A 17,746-nucleotide genomic window follows, 5' to 3' on the forward strand; every position below is an offset into this window, starting at 1 on the left:
AAACCCTAAACCCTAAACCCTAAACCCTAAACCCTAAACCCTAAACCCTAAACCCTAAACCCTAAACCCTAAACCCTAAACCCTAAACCCTAAACCCTAAACCCTAAACCCTAAACCCTAAAACCCTAAACCCTAAACCCTAAACCCTAAACCCTAAACCCTAAAACCCTAAACCCTAAAATTCAGGAAAGTGGGGGAGGCGGTTACAAAACTGCCTATCCATCCACTAACCATCATGGGAGAGATCCAAGGAGCAGTTATCATGATTCCCCAAAACAAGGGGTAGTTTCACTACTATATATGTTTAGGAAACCACTATGCTCGGCAGTACCCCCAAAAAACTTCAGTCGCTGCTTTGTTAGAGAGAGAGAGAGAGAAATCAGAAAAGTCAGAAGTCATTATGAGTTTGATAATGCTACTCAATGCACTCTCTTTAGGAGTTCGAAGATAACACTATTGAGATATATGTAGATGTTTATGCTTATCATCCCGATGAGTATTCATTCAAATCTTCTTTAATAGTTCGAGGTGTCACCATATTCGATGAGGAGTTGTTCATGTTCGTGGGAGTTGATATCTAGAACTATACCTTGGAGGAGACTGAAATGCTAGCGGCCTCAACCATAATGAAGATGTGGAGCAATCTATTAGAGCTAGGAAAATTCCAGCTTTACATGAAGGTGTGGATGTCGCACTTCATACCGAGTGTCTTTCCACAATTCAAGCAGTAGAGTGCAAGATACGAGAAGATGGTAGATGAAATGAAAGAGTTCAACTTCGAATGGATGTGCAACACTGGTAGACATGATCGCATGAACAAGCTAGTACCTCAGCGAATGGAAGTGATTGTCATAAGCAATAACGACAAAGAAGAAGAAAAAGCAAAGGTTGATAGTGTCCAATTGGTTTGTGAGACTGATTTGGGATCTGATGGTTAGTCCAACTTTGTCAAGGAAGGGTCAGCAACTCAAGATGGAGCATGGCCTGCTTGGGAGAAGAAAGAAGAGGAGTCGAAGTCCAAGCTGGAGCAAGCAACAGAGGACACACCGGAAAGTGCGTCAAAGAGGGCATTGTCAAGCTTTGGTGGGGCAATTTTGTCACACCCCTAAGTGCTACATGCACCATGTGCGCAGGCAAGGTTCACCCTTGCACCAAGCCAAGCGCGTACGAAAAGCAAGCAAGGACCAAGCCAAACTTAGAGACCAAGTTACAAGCAAGATATGGAGTAGGCAGATGTATGACAGTTGCAGGGAGAATAGCCTCACCAATAGAACAGTTGCGGGGATATTAGTCTCGCTAGTACCCAGATGCAGGACTGTTTCAGGGAGATTAGCCTCCACCTACAGGACAGTTGCATGGATATTAGCCTCGCCAGTATGACTGTTGCAAAATGCATGCAAATTAGCCTCACTAGCAGGACAGTTACAGACAGGTTAGTCTCGTCAGCAGACAATTGCAGAATGTAGGCAGATTATCCTCACTAGCACGATAGTTACAAATAGGTTACCATCGTCAGCAGATAGGCAGTTGCGGAGCAGTTATGGAGATATTAGCCTCACCAGTAGATAGGCAGTTGTGGAGCAATAATGGGATGAGTTGGCAAGGAAAGTTATGTTCTTGGTGGTAATCCTAGATAGTTACCTAAGTAGTGGAAGTTGTCCACTACATACTAGAATAAGGCATGCATGACAAGTGTTATAGGCAGTTGAAGGAAGTTACATCTTCCATGTAATGTAGGTATTTAAATAAGTAGGAACTCTAGCATGAGACTTGGAGAAGTTCTAGTTGAACATTGTCAAGATTCTTACTAAATCTATTATCTATGTATGTTTGCTTTTAATTAATGAAAAGGAAAGCTATTTCCCAACATACTCGTGTATGTTCATAGACTAGACTTGTCATATATAGATCATTAGGTGAAAGAGAAACACTTGAGTGATCGAGAGAAGTACTATCAAAAGTACTTAGTGAGTTGGGATTTGGGGGATCTCACACCTATCGAGTATGTTAGAAGAGCGCAGCCTCGCTTACAATAGGGTTGAAAAGATACATGCTGAGCTATGAGTTTGTGGATGTCCTAGCGCCATCACGGAGCCACTTGACACCATCGTTGTTAAGACCAAAGTAACGAAAAATTCCGCTGCGTACTTTAGGCCCGTGACAGTATGTATAGTGGCGAGGAGTTGGGTGTGCATATCGTATACGATATTAATGTGCCACTCGTAAAAAAAAATCTTCATTCTCAACTTTTACGTTCCAAACTGTTATGAGTTAGTCTTGTGTTTAGCTCATTGGAATTAATATCCCTTGAAATTTGCTAATCTTAGTCAATCATTTCTTGTGTCAAGTTTTAGGCGAAGGGAAGTACACTAGGAATAAATGGAGACTAATCCTCCGGAAATAAATACTGTATCTCCTAAAACAAAGTTGAAAATTATTAATAAATGAAATATTACACATGAAGAAATACACAGTATCAGATAATGTATGCACAGTAAAGATGGAAAAATAACATCAATTCAGTGGGGGACTTCATAGCCTAAGCCTGAACTTACAGCTACTGCTTTGAATGTTGATATCGTTATTCTCTGAAACAGTGTCAACCAACAACCTGCACCTGACTACAAACTTGATCTTTGGGAGCTTCAAGCTCCCAAGCTTGATCCTCACTGGTTGCCGAACCCTGAGAGTGAGCGGAACATTGCCAGTTTGTTGCTGCTGTTGTTGGAGTGTGGTGAACAGGCTGCTTGCATCTTGAGTTTGTCCGCTAAGTGGTACTACAAGTTCGGTTGTGTTGCGATGACCCTGGTAAAATTTAGGCAAACCTCCTTCACAAAGCTTAGTGCTCGTGTACCACACATTTATGCGGCTCCCACCTTCATAGTATATGCCGATCTTTTTGTTGGGGTTTCGGGCAGTGATGCTCACATCGAATGTAGCATTTAAGCTCTGATCAGCGTTGAGATCGAACTGGGTTATCTGCAGCTTGCTCACCGTGTATTTAGGAAGCTTTGGTCGGAATACAAGGTATATAATTCCACCGGTGATCGCAACGACAATCACTTGCAACAAAAGCAGGCATATAGTCCAACACAGGCACTTACGTAAACAACTTCTTTTCTTGGGTGGTGTCGAGTGATTCATAGGGATGCTACGTCCTTGGAATGGTGAATAATACCGCCCGGCCTCCATGTCCCTGCCCGTTGAATCGCCATTATCCGATTTAGCAGCTCCCCTTGGTACCAAGGGTGCCTCTGGTGCGTGCGGTTGTACTGCTCCAACATCTGGGACTGGATGGACTCTCTGGTGATCTGCCATTGTTCCTGTCTAGCTCTTTTTCGATTCTAGCTTTCTTATTAAGTCGAGGATCGATCTGCTTGTATGAAAATTGTGTACACCGGGTCTTTATAAGCCTGCAAAACTTCCAGGGGTAGGAAGAGTCGTTGTAATATATAACACGGTTTCAGGGTGATCGAATCGAAGCATCCTTTTCTTGACTTTGTAGGAGTAGGAGTACGTGTAGCGGTAGCAGGTGCGTACCGTGCGAACCAGTTTACTGGGGAAGAGGGGGTTCTGAAATATAAACCCGCCTTTTGTAACTATAATTCAACAAACTGAAACGTCGGTTTGCAAAAATATATACGACTTTTTCTTCTTTTGTGCGAGCGTAAAAGAATTGACTTTTAAGTGCCACAGAACCTTCTTGCTTGACGTCAAAGCAACATGTGCGGACTGCGGAACGCGTCAATATTAGCAATTTCAATTCATCTACAACTACGTACAAGACCTAAAAAGAGTAGGTTTCATACTTCATCTGTGAGGCATCATCGAACTAATACGCTTGGACTGTGGCAATGTTCTTTCCCGTTCGGAGTTACAGCTAGCTAGAACAGTGAAACTACCCAGCTCAATGGAAAAGATGGCCGGTACTACTGTGCTTCTAGGAGTTCTGTAATTCTGGTTCCCATTTCTCGGAGCGGATTGCGTCATTAAGCTTTCGCTCTCAATGAGGTTAGCAGTGTGTACTATTTTGCGGAATGATCCTTGTCGCGGGACTGATTACTTTGTAGCTTCAGATTGCAACAGTAGACAGTCAGCTGTAAACCTAATCCCGTTGCTTGTTGTACTATCCCTATTAAGTGATGATGATTCAGTGTTGAGGTTCAGCTCCCAACCTGAAGCGTGTCAAGCTCTGAGGTACTTATCGTTGCTAGCTCATAGCTGATGCTTAATACCCGAAACGTAGAACACGAGAAGGATTTTGTCTATACTCTATCGAGAATTATTCAGTGCATATTTTCACTGGCGTATGTAGATGAATTCATGATATTGTCTCTACTGTCCACACCTGAATAGATGTTCATTTTACCGCATATTTTCACTTTGAATATTATTGAGTATTTCCTTTTAAAAATTGTAGGAAACTCAAATTTATATTCCCAGTTTTACAATTCACATTCACTTTTTTTAATAAATTAAATTTGCCTTTAAAAACACGTGTGGATTGTAAAGTTGAGTGTGTTCCGGGAAAATTACTATTCTACCCTTGTGTGTGTCTTAGCCTAATAGGTTTCCCATTAGGAGATAGATTAGCATCTCCGTAATAGATTAGGACTCTGAATCCTACGGGATTGTGGTTTTGTAAATGCCTATATATAGGCCCTCATATCATTCAATAATACACAATTTTATTCATCCTGAAACACGTTATCAGCATGTTGCCCTAAAACCCTGAACTTTTAGAGCCCTAGAATTTTTTTCTCTTCTCCTCCGCCGGCCTCCGGCATCTCCTCGTCGGCGCACCTCCTGCTCGCCGCCGCATCGCGACACCTGCACGCACGCTCGCGACATCTGCAGCCCCGCTCGCGAAACCTGCACGCACGCTCTCGACACCTGCAAGCCCCGCTCGCCACCCCTGTAGCCCCGCAGGGTCTCCTCCGCAAAAACATTTTTTTGCCCCGCAAGTCCCCGCATCAAAGCATTCAAAATTTCTCCTCCCGCATATTCACGTAAGAAACGTGAAATTCACAAGCAAGGACTTCGCTCAAGAGAAGCTACTCCCGTATACTACAAACCTTCAAAGGTAAATTTTTCATAAACGTTCCCACTTTTGAACATATAGATATATTATATCGCGCGCTATTAGCCTTCTTCTTGTCTTAATTCCGGCCTTTCTTATAACGCCGATGAGACTATAGAGGGATGGGTTTCCCCTCTTGGTCGATGTTTTCTGTGTGACGGTCCTGGGGGAGTCACGATTGTTTTGAAAGGGAAGTTAATCGATTTTCGTGTGGTCGCCTGAGTGCACCGCTGTTTTGGGTGCGATCATGAGTATCGCCGCTTGCATCGATTTTTCTGTGACCAAATACGTCACCCCTTCTAATTCCTAGTATACTTGAATTTAATCGATTCCGTATTCATTTTGTAGATGTCATCGCCATCTCGACCGGAATTTGGCCTTCTTGATCTAGAAGGAAATGAATACCACCGCTGGGTTTCCGACATGGAGCTCGCTTTCAAGAGCCGAGGGATCGAAGGCATGTTTGCCGACCCTCCTGTTGATTTCCCACCCATGGCTAAGACTCAGACTCTCATCTTCATGAGACGTCACATCCATACAACTCTCAAGAGGCAATACTTGAACGTAAAATATCCTAAAGAATTATGGGACAAACTACGCTTGCAGTATAACAACGTTCATGATAAGCTTCTTCCTGAATTGACTGTTAGATGGGATAACATCCGTCTATTGGACTATAAGAGAGTGGATGACTTCAATCAGAATATGCTATGCTTGCAATCCAATCTTGGCACCATTGGTATCGTCAAGACCGACCTAGATCTTCTCAATAAGACATTGGACACGTTTCCAATCAACTATGAGGTTCAAGCTCATATGTACCGCACTCATGTAGAGGAAGGGAAGATCCGGTCTTTCGCCGACTTAATGGCGCTCTTGGCTAAGAAGGAGAGACATTCTGATATCCTCCTCAATAACAATAATAGACATGTTGGCACTAAAAGAATTTCTACGCCACAGTCTAACTATGGGAAAGCTCCTAAGCAAAAGAATCAATCAAGGAATGCTCCATACCAGCACCCAAACAACAACTCTCGTGGTGGGAGGCAACAAGGCCGGTCTCAGCCTCGGTCCAATACTTGGACCCGTGATGGTGGCGGCGCCGCACCCTCTGGGGGAGGCCGTCCCCGTCCCAAACTCCAAGGAGGCCGTGCGCCTCTTAATGCCTCCACTTCCGGTAATGGCAAGTCTCTATGCTTCAAATGTGGCTCTTTCAAGCACTTTAATCGCGATTGTCGCGCTAGCAAAGAGATGATCAAGGCTTACTCCGCCTACAAGAAGTTTCTACAACCCGAATCGAATCATGTGGATGAGGACCATGAGATTGAGACTCACCATATCTCCATGAAGCCCGAGCCCCTTGCTTCTAAGGCTAGGCCTCCGACCGCTACCATGGATACTCCCGACTTTGATTAGTCGTTTTAGCTTCTTTAGCTTAATGATTTCAAGTACTATTATGGCCGACCGCCATTGTTATTTTTATTGAATTTGTAATAGTCTTTTGATTTTGGAATTAGAAGTTCATGCGTGATGTATTAAAGATTGGCATTCAATAAAATTTCTCATTCTCTTGCTTACAAGACGATCTCTTTGAAAATTTTATTTACCCTATACTTAGCATGATAATCAACGTGTGCAACTCACGTGGTTTTTAAATTAGACGCTTTTGGGTTACATGGGACTCTAATAGCACTATATTGTGATTTTGGACCTTGAAATTTAGAAAAAGGACCTCGGAACGTCAAAATTGACGTCGTTTTCCCCGGTTACTGTTCCGGCGTTCCCGTAACGTTTTCCGGCGTATTCGCCGCCTTCCGGCCATTTCCCGGCGTTTTCGGCACCGCCACCCGGTTCTTGTCGGCGTCCTCTGTCGGACCTAAAGTTCCGGCCTCCATACCGGCCAGTTCCGACCACCGCTGGCCGGTTTTCTGGCAATCGGTGCCGCCGGTTTTACAACGAGTTTTTCGACAATTTTTTCGTCGTTTCTCGTCATTTTCCGGCATATTTCAGCAGTCCCTGCTGCCACGTTTTCCTCGTCCAAAATTCACCCGGTTTTGAGTCCTTTTGACATGGTTTTCCGGTTCAATTTTCCGGTTTTCTCCAAATCTGTTATATGCACTCACCGACACTCTTTGTGTGTGTATCCACACCATTTTTGGATGGTTTCTACCACCCTAGTTTATTGTTTGGTATTTCACTTCTTCAGTACCATGATTTCCAACTCTTTAGTTGAAGAATGTAGTACTATTGCCATGTGATACATTCGATGTGATCGCGCTTTGTTCCGATTCTCTTTCTTACAATATCCTACGGCGTATTGTATAGATTTGTTCCCGTGTCGCTGACTCTCTTAATTGTCATTTTGTAGATGTCCCGCGGCGAAATCGAATGTTTAGCTGATTGCGGAACCACCCACATTGTCCTACGGCACAGGCAGTTGTTCACGGATCTAGTGTTTTCGACTTCTTCGATGACTACAATGATTGGCTCGAAATCCATCATTCAAGGAAGAGGCACTGCTTCTTTCATGTTGCCTAATGGTACGACTCTCAATGTCGTAGACGCTCTTTATGCGCCGAAGTCTCCCCGCACCTTGTTCAGTTTTAAAGACATACGTGCCAATGGTTTTCACCTCGATACTTATGTTGAGAATGGAGAGGAATATCTTTGTGTTACCTCTGAGAAAGAAGGCCATCGCCGCATCTTAGAGAAGATGAAGAGTCTTTGGAATGGTTTGTATCTTACTTCCATTCGGATCTTTGAATCATATTCAGCTTGTTGCTTGGGCAATGGTTATGGGTACTAACCTGCCGGTCTCTGCGTGGGGATATGCAGTGTTGCATGCAGCGACACTTATTCGTTTCCAACCGGCGGCTAACCAAGTGTTTAGTGCGTACCAGATGGTAACTGGTTACGAACCCAATATTTCACACTTACGCATCTTTGGTTGCGCCGTTTATGTGCCTATTACGCCTCCGCTGCGTACTAAGATGGGTCCTCAGAGACGATTAGGTATCTATGTTGGATATGATTCCCCAACGATTGTCCGCTACTTAGAACCAACCACCGGAGATCTCTTTACTGCAAGATTTGCATATTGTCACTTTGATGAGACATGCTTCCCATCGTTAGAGGGAGATGGGAATGTTATCATTCCAAATGAACGTCAGGAATTGACGTGGTGTGTCCCTACTATGTCTCATTATGATCCCCGCACTGCTCAAAGCGAGTTAGAAGTGCAACGCATTATCGACCTCCAGAAAGTCGCGGATTCGATGCCCGACGGCTTTGTAGATATTGCTAAAGTGACGAGATCGAACAAACCCGCTACGAACGTACCGGCACGGTTGGATGTCCCGAAATATGGGCGTGGAAGACAAGCTCCTGGACCTAGCAACGTTGGCACCGCCCCTGACAGTGGGACGGAGGCCGGCGGCGGCACCACCGTACGCCGTGGTGTTGCCGACGCCCCTTGTGGCGACGATACCGAGATGGCCCGGCAAGGAGCAGCTTCGGTCTCGGCTCCTCAAAGGAAAAGGGGGAGACCGATAAATTCTAGGGATTTAAAACCTAGAAAGAAGCGAACGACTAAGGCACAGCGCGTCATCAACGATGAATCACCATCGTATGAAGTTGTCTCTGATTACAGCTATGTCCATGAATCAACTCAAGTGTTACCGTGGGACGCTATGAAACCTTGTTTGATGCCAGAGAACAACGAAATCTTAGTGAACTACACAAGTGAGCAGTCGGTCCGAAACCGAGCCACTACATGCATTGATGACGTTTTCACTTATTCCGTCGCACATGAGATCATATCTGAAGACGACGTTGAACCTCGCTCTGTAGCTGAATGTGAACGCAGAGCAGATTGGCCGAAGTGGAAGGAAGCAATCCAAGTAGAACTTGACTCATTAGCGAAGAGAGAAGTCTTCGGAAATGTTGAATTGACTCCAAGAGATGTCAAACCGGTTGGACATAAATGGGTCTTCGTTCGTAAGCGTAATGAGATGAACGAGATCGTGCGCTATAAGGCAAGACTCGTGGCGCAAGGATTCTCACAACGACCTGGTATTGACTATGAAGAGACTTATTCTCCTGTTATTGACATCATTACCTTCCGCTACCTTATTAGTCTGGTAATGTCCGTAAGACTAAACATGCAGCTTATGGATGTGGTCACAGCTTATCTCTATGGGGATCTTGACGCAGAGATATACATGAAAGCTCCAGAGGGACTACCTTTACCTCTATCAAGTGCCTCCAGACCACTGAGTGCTCATGCAGTTAGATTACGTCGTTCATTGTACGGGTTAAAGCAATCCGAAAGAATGTGGTACAATCGGTTGCATCAATACTTGGTGAGAAGGGGTTGCAAGAATGATGAACTATGCCCATGCGTGTTCATACGAAAGACAAATTCCGGATTCGTCATCGTTGCGGTCTACGTTGATGACATGAACATAATCGGTACTCTTGATGAGATTGAAGAGACCGTGTCTTATTTGAAGTCAGAATTTGAGATGAAAGACCTAGGGAGGACGAAATTATGTCTCGGCCTTGAGCTTGTGCATAGGGCCGACGGCATCTTAGTGCATTAGTCAAATTACACGCAGAAGATGCTTCGACGTTTCAATATGGATCTATGCAGTCCATTGTCTACTCCCATGGTCGTCCGAAGTCTAGATATCAAGAAGGATCCCTTCCGTCCTAAAGAGGATGATGAAGAAGTTCTTGGTCTTAAAGTTCCATACCTTAGTGCAATTGGGGCACTATTGTATCTTGCTCAATGCACTAGACCGGACATATCTTTCGCAGTGAACTTATTAGCTACGTCATTGGAATGGAATCAAGCATTTGTTTCGATACTTGAAAGGTTCCCTTGACATGGGATTGTTCTACCCCTATTGCAGAGAGAACACCGCCACGGTATCTCCCCACACCACCGCCGTCGCCGACCCCGGCCTTGCTGCCGGCCACCATGGCGTGGAGACCATGCACGGTGCCGAGAGCAGCAACCTGTCCCGTGCAGCTCTTTCCCCCGATGCAAGGACTCCAAACAACTTGTTAGTTGGTTATGCCGACGCAGGGTACCTCTCTGACCCTCACAAGGCTCGTTCTCAAACCGGTTATGTGTTTACCATTGGGAATACAGCGATATCTTGGAGATCCACTAAGCAAACTCTTGTTGCTACTTCTTCGAATCACGCGGAGATCATTGCTTTCCATGAAGTAGTTAAAGAATGTGTTTGGCTACGATCACTTGTTCGTCATATTCATGATTCTTGTGCAATAGTCTCTACAAATGATCAACCTATGTGCATTTATGAAGAAAATGATGCTTGCATAGAGCATAAAAAGTTAGGTTTCATCAAGGGAGACAACACCAATCATATTTCGCCCAAATTCTTCTACAATGTTCAACAACAGAAGTTCTTGAATGTTCAGATTAATCAAGTGAGTTCAGAATCCAATGTTGCGGATTTGTTCACTAAGTCTTTGCCTAAATATACTTTTGTGAAACATGTGAAAAACATTGACATGCGTTGTTTATCGGAACTTTAGAGTTTGGTAGACTTCAGGGGGAGTCTACATCACATGTTAAGATCTTTAAGTAGTTGGTGCGTTATGCTCTTTTTTCCTTCGATCAAGTTTTTGTTTTACCCAAGAGGTTTTTGTTTTGCTTGACAAAGTTTTTACCGAGGCAACGTTGTGCACCATGCAAGTTAGGCATGCGACACAAGGGGGAGTGTTCCGGGAGAATTACTATTCTACCCTTGTGTGTGTCTTAGCCTTAATAGGTTTCTTGTTAGAGATAAATTAACATCTCTGTAACATTGGATTCTGAACTCACTTGATTAATCTGAACATTCAAGAACTTCTGTTGTTGAACATTATAGAAGAATTTGGGCGAAATATGATTGGTGTTGTCTCCCTTGATGAAACCTAACTTTTTATGCTCTATGCAAGCATCGTTTTCTTCATAAATGCACATAGGTTGATCAGTTGTAGAGACTATTGCACAAGAATCATGAATATGACGAACGAGTGATCGTAGCCAAACACATTCTTTAACTACTTCATGGAAAGCAATGATCTCCGCGTGATTCGAAGAAGTAGCAATAAGAGATTGCTACATGGATCTCCAAGATATCGTCGTATTCCCAATGGTAAACACATAACCAGTTTGAGAATGAGTCTTGTGAGGGTCAGAGAGGTACCTTGTGTCGGCATAACCAACTAACAAGTTGTTTAGAGTCTTTGCATCAGGGGAATGAGCAAGTTGGGACTGTACCCTGCTCTTGGTACCGTGGTCTGCAGCCACGTCGTGGCTGCCGGCGGCGGCTCTGCCGCATACGGTGGTGTTATCGGGGCTGCCTGCGGCATCAGTGTGAGGTGGCACGGCCATGGTGTTTTCTCTGTCGTAAGGATAGAACAATGCCATGTCAAGGGAACCTTTTAAGTACCGAAACAAATGTTTGATTCCATTCCAATAACGTAGCGTAGGCGCGGAGCTAAATCTAGCTAATAAGTTCACTGCGAAAGTTATGTCTGGTCTAGTGCATTGAACAAGATACAATAGTGCCACAATTGCACTAACGTATAGAACTTCTTCATCATCCTTTTTGGAAGGAATGGATCATTCTTGATATCTAGACTTCAGACGACCATGGGAGTAGACAATGGACTGCATAGATCCATATTGAAACGTCGAAGCATCTTCTGCATGTAATTCAACTGGTGGACTAAGATACTGTCGGCCCTATGCACAAGCTCAAGGCCGAGACATAATTTCATCCTCCCTAGGTCCTTCATCTCAAATTCTGACTTTAAATAACACACGGTATCTTCTATCTCATCAAGAGTACCAAATATATTCATGTCATCAACGTAAACCACAACGATGACAAATCCGGAATTTGTCTTTCATATGAACACGCATGGACATAGTTCATCATTCTTATAACCTCTCTCTTTCAAATACTTGTGCAATTGATTATATCACATTTTCTAGATTGCTTCAACCCGTACAATAAATGACGTAATCTGATTGCATGAGCACTCCATAGTCTGGAGGCACTTGATGGAGGTAAAGGTAGTCCCTCTGGAGCTTTCATGTATATCTCTGCGTCAAGATCACCATAGAGATAAGTTGTGACCACATCCATAAGCTGCATGTTTAGTCTTTCGGACACTACCAGACTAATGAGGTAGGAGAAGGTAATGATGCCCATAACAGGAGAACAAGTCTCTTCATAGTTAATGTCAGGTCGTTGTGAGAATCCTTGCGCCACGAGTCTTGGTTTATAACGCACGATCTCGTTCATCTCATTACGCTTACGAACAAAAACGCATTTATGTCCAACTGGTTTGACATCTCTTGGAGTCAATTCAACATTTATGAAGACTTCTCTCTTCACTAATGAGTCAAGTTTTGCCTGGATTGCTTTCTTACACTCTAGCCAATCTGCTATGCATTCGCATTCAGCTGCAGAGCGAGGTTCAACGTCGTCTTCAGATATGATCTCATGTGCGACGAAATAAGCGAAAACATCATCAATGTATGTAGTAGCTCGGTTTCAGACCGATTGCTCACTTGTGTAGTTCACTAAGATTTCGTTGTTCTCTAGCATCAAACAAGGTTCCATAGCGTCCCACGGTAACACTTGAGTTGATTCATGGACATAGTTGTAATCAGAGACAACTTCATACGATGGAGATTCATCGTTGATGACGCGTTGTGCCTTGGTCATTCGCTTCTTTCTAGGCTTTGAATCCCTAGAGTTTATCGGTTTCCCCCTTTTCCTTTGAGGAGCCGAGGTCGAAGCTGCTCCATGCTGGTCCATCTCGGCATCGTCGCCACAGGGGCGCTGGCAACACCGCCACGTACGGCTGCACTACCGTCGGCTGCCGTCACACTATTACGAGTGGTGCCAACGTTTCTAGGTCCAGGAGTTTGTCTTCCACGCCCATATTTCGGGATATCCAACCGTGCTGGTACATTTGCATCGGGTATGTTTGATCTCGTCACTTTAGCAATATCTACAAAGCCGTCGGGCATTGAATCCGTGACTTTCTAGAGGTCAATAATGCGTTCTACTTCTAACTCACTTTGAGCAATGCAGGGATCATAATGAGACATCGTGGGGACACACCAAGTCAATTCTTGACGTTCATTTGGAATTATAACATTCTCATCTCTCCCTAACGACGGGAAGCATGTCTTATCAAAGTGACAATCTGCAAATCTTGCAGTAAATAGATCTCCGGTGATTGGTTCTAAGTAGCGGACAATCGTTGGGGAATTATAGCCAATATTGATACATAATCATCTCTAAGGATTCATCTTAGTACACAGTGGAGGCATAATAGGCACATAGACGGCCGAACCAAAAATGCGTAAGTGTGAAATATTGGGTTCGTAACAAGTTACCATATGGTACGCACTAAAAGCGTGGTTAGCCGCGGTCTGAATGAATAAGCGTCGTTGCATGCAACACTACATATCCCCATACAGAGACCGGTAGGTTAGTACCCATAACCATTGCCCAAGCAACAAGCTGAATATGCTTGATGGTAGCCTCTGCTAGATCGTTCTGTGAATGAACATGAGGAACATGATGTTCAACTTTGATCCCAATAGACATACAGTAATCATCAAAAGTTTTGGAGGTGAATTCTCCAGCAATATCCAAACGAATGGATTTGATAGGATAGTCGGGGTGGTGAGCCCGAAGTTTGATGATCTCAGCTAATAACTTAGCAAATACAACATTCCTTGTGGATAGAAAAGCGACGTGTGACCAACATGTCGATACATCAACCAATACCATAGAAGATCTAAAAGGTTCGCATTCTCGTTTAATAGGTCCACAAATGTCACCTTGGATACGTTGTACGAATGGAATGTTCTCGGTGGAAGCCTTAGCAAAAGAATGACTTCCTTGAAATTTAGCAAGAGAACAAGCTTTGCAAAATGAGCGATGGGCATCAGAAATTTTCATGGAGGCATTAGAAAGCACGGGAGGCATCACAAGCTCCTATGAAGGAGGGGATGCCGCCACCGATGGCATGAATGTTGTGGAGCTACTGAGAGGGGCAAGCTCGGCCACACCTTGCAGTGTACTAGTAGGCACGGCCTCACTGTGTGGAGCACGGGTAAGGTGATCCTTCAATCGCTTCCGGGACTTGAAAAATGGATGACCATGTGAATTCTTAAGAATTCTAATCATCATATCATGTCCAGGGTGCCCGATACGGGCATGCCAAAGCATATAAGAGTCTGAATCACAAAAGTTGCGTTCAACCGTATATGATTCAAAGATTCGAATGGAAGTAAGATACAAACCATTCCAGAGACTCTTCATTTTCTCTAAGATACGGCGCTGGCATGCTTTCTCAGAGGTAACACAAAGATATTTCTCTCCATTCTCAACATAAGTATCGAGGTGAAAACCATTGGCACGTATGTCCTTAAAACTTAGCAAGGTGCGGGGAGACTTCGGCGCATAAAGAGCGTCAACGACGTTGAGAGTCGTACCATTAGGCAACATAAAAGAAGCGGTGTCTCTTCCTTGAATGATAGATTTCAAGCCAATCATTGTAGTCATCGAAGAAGTCGAAAACACTAGATCCGTGAACAACTGCATGTACCATAGAACAGTGTGGGTGGTTCCGCAATCAGTTAGACATTCGATTTCAACGCGGGACATTTACAAAATGTAAATTAAGAGAGTCAGCGACACGTGAACAATTATATACAATACACCAAATATTGTAAGAAAGGGAATCAGAACAAAGTGCGATCCCATCGAATATATCACATGGCAATAGTACTACATTTTTCAACTAAAAAGTTAGAACAACATGGTATCGAAGCAGTGTAATACCAACCAATAAACTATGGTGGTAGAAACCATCCAAAAACGGTGTAAAACACACATAAAAAGTGACAATGAGTGCATATAACAGACTTGGAGAAAACCGGAAAATAAACCGGAAAACCATGTCAAAAGAACTCAAAACCGGGTAAAATTTAGACTGGAAAAATGCGGCAGCAAGAACTGCTGGAAATATGCCAGAAAAATGACGAGAAACAACGAAAACATTGTCGAAAAAATCGCCGGAAACCGATGGCGTTGATTGCCGGAAAACCGGTCGGCGGCGGCCAGAGCTGCAAGTTCGACAGGGAACGCCGGTAAGAAACCGGATGGTGGCGCCGGAAACGCTGGCAAGTGGCTGGAAGGCAGCCAAAACGCCAGAAAATGTTCCGAAAATGCCGGAACAGTAACCGAGTATGGTCAAAGGCCAAACGACATCAATTTTGACGTTCTGAGATCCGTTTTCCAAATTTGAAGTTCCAAATTCACAATGTAGTGCTATTGGGGTCTCATGTGACCCAAAAACATCCAATTTAAAAATTACGTGAGTTGCATACGTTGATCATCATGCTAAGTGTAAGGTAAATAAAATTCTCAAAGAGATCGACTTGTAAACAAGAAATTGAGAAATTTTATTGAATGCCAATCTTTAATACATCATACATGAACTTCTAATTCCAAAATCAAAGACTATTACAAAGTCAATGAAAATAACAATGACGGTCGGCCATAACAATACTTGAATCATAAACCTAGGATAGATAAAGGCGACTAATCAAAGTCGGGAGTATCCATGGTAGTGGCCAGAGGCTTAGCCTTGGAAGCAAGGGGCTCGAGCTTCATGGAGATGTGGTGAGTTTCGATCTCAAGGTCCTCATCCACATGATTTGATTCGGGTTGTAGAAAGTTCTTGTAGGCGGAGTATGCCTTGATCATCTCTTTGCTAGCGCGGCAATCGCGATTAAAGTACTTTAATGAGCCACATTTGAAGCATGGAGACTTGCCATTACCGAAAATTGAGGCATGAGGAGGCACACGGCCTCCTTGAGGTTTGGGATGGGGACAGCCTCCCCTGGAGGGTGCGGCACCGCCACCATCTCGAGTCCAGGTATTGGACTTGGGCCGAGAACGGCCTTGTTGCCTCCCACAACGAGAGTTGTTGTTTTGGTGCCGGTATGGAGTGTTCATTGATTGATTCTTTTGCTTAGGAGTTTTCCATTGTTAGACTTTGGCGTATAATCTTTTTAGTGCCAACAGATCTATTGTTATTATTGAGGAGGATCTCAGAATGCCTCTCCTTTTTTACCAAGAGCGTCATTAAGTCAACGAAAGACCGGATCTTCCCTTCCTCTACATGAGTGCGGTACGTATGAGCTTGAACCTCATAGTTGATTGGAAACATGTCCAATGTCTTATTAAGAAGATCTAGGTCGGTCTTGACAACACCAACGGTGCCAAGATCGGATTGCAGGCATAACATATCCTAATTGAAGTCATTCACTCTCTTATAGTCCAATAGACGGATGTTATCATATCTAACGGTCAATTCAGGGAGAAGCTTATCATGAACGTTGTTGTACCGCAAGCATAGTTTGTCCCATAATTATTTAGGATATTTTACATTCAAATATTGCCTCTTAAGAGTGGCATGGATGTGACGTCTCATGAAAATGAGAGCTGGAGTCTTGACTATAGGTGGGAAACTAGCAGGAGGGTCGGCAAACATGTCTTCGATCCCTCGGCTCTCGAAAGTGAGCTCCATGTCGGAAACTCAGCGGTGGTATTCCTTGCCTTCTAGATTAAGAAGGTCAAATTTCAGTCGAGATGGCGATGACATCTACAAAAATGAATACGAAATCGATTAGATTCAAGTATAATAGGAATTAGAAAGGGTGATGTATATGGTCACAAGAAAAATCGATGCAAATGACGATACTCACGATCGCACTCAAAACAACGGTGCACACAGGCAACCACACGAAAATCGATTAACTTCCCTTTCAAAACAATCGTCTCCCTCAGGACCGTCACACTAAAAACATCGACCAATAGGGAAAACTCATCCCTCTTTAGTCTCATCAGCGTTATAAAAAAGGCCGAAAAGAAGACAAGAAGAAGGCTAATAGCGCCCGATATAATATATCTATACGTTCAAAATCGGGAACATTAATGAAAAAAATTACCTTTGAATGTGTGGAGTAGACAGGAGTAGTTTCTCGGGAGCGAAGACTATGCTTGTTAAGTTCGTGTTGCTTGCGTGAATATGCGGGGAGAGCAATCTTGAATGCTTTGATGCGGGGTCTTGCGGGACAAAAAAAATGATTTTGCGGGACAAATGCAGGGGCTGCGGGCAGAAGTTGCGGGGACAGCAGGGGCTGCGAAGAGGTCTGTAGGAAGGGGCTGCAGGGGATCTGCAGCGACAGCGGGCAGGAGCTGCGAGGAGCGGTAGGGGCTGTTGCCGACGAGGAGCGCCAACGGGAAGAGTGCCGGAGGCCGGAGACGAGCGGCCAGTGGGGGAAAAATTTCATAGGGCTCTAAAAGTTCAGGGTTTTAGAGTAAAGTGCGTGATAATATGATGCATGATGAAATAACTGTATATTTATTGAATGATATGGAGGCCTATATATAGGCATTACAAAACCACAATCCCGTAGAATTCGGAGTCCTAATCTATTACAGAGATGTTAATCTATTTCTAACAAAAAAACCTATTAAGGCTAAGACACATACAAATGCAGAATAGTAATTCTCTCGGAACATGGAGGACTTTACAATTGAAATTGTT

General features: G+C 43.8%; 1 protein-coding gene across 1 annotated transcript; it reads right to left on the minus strand.

Moving 5' to 3' along the window:
• Positions 1-2,434: 2,434 nt before the first annotated feature.
• LOC126791492 (NDR1/HIN1-like protein 6) lies at positions 2,435-3,396 on the minus strand. Its single transcript, XM_050517949.1, has one exon. It carries the CDS (start codon positions 3,316-3,318, stop codon positions 2,533-2,535), a length of 786 nt encoding a protein of 261 aa, XP_050373906.1. The 5' UTR covers positions 3,319-3,396; the 3' UTR covers positions 2,435-2,532.
• Between the last annotated feature and the right edge of the window lie 14,350 nt (positions 3,397-17,746).

Source organism: Argentina anserina, chromosome 4 (genome assembly GCF_933775445.1).
Source record: "Argentina anserina chromosome 4, drPotAnse1.1, whole genome shotgun sequence".
In the NCBI taxonomy this organism is placed as follows: Eukaryota; Viridiplantae; Streptophyta; class Magnoliopsida; order Rosales; family Rosaceae; genus Argentina; species Argentina anserina.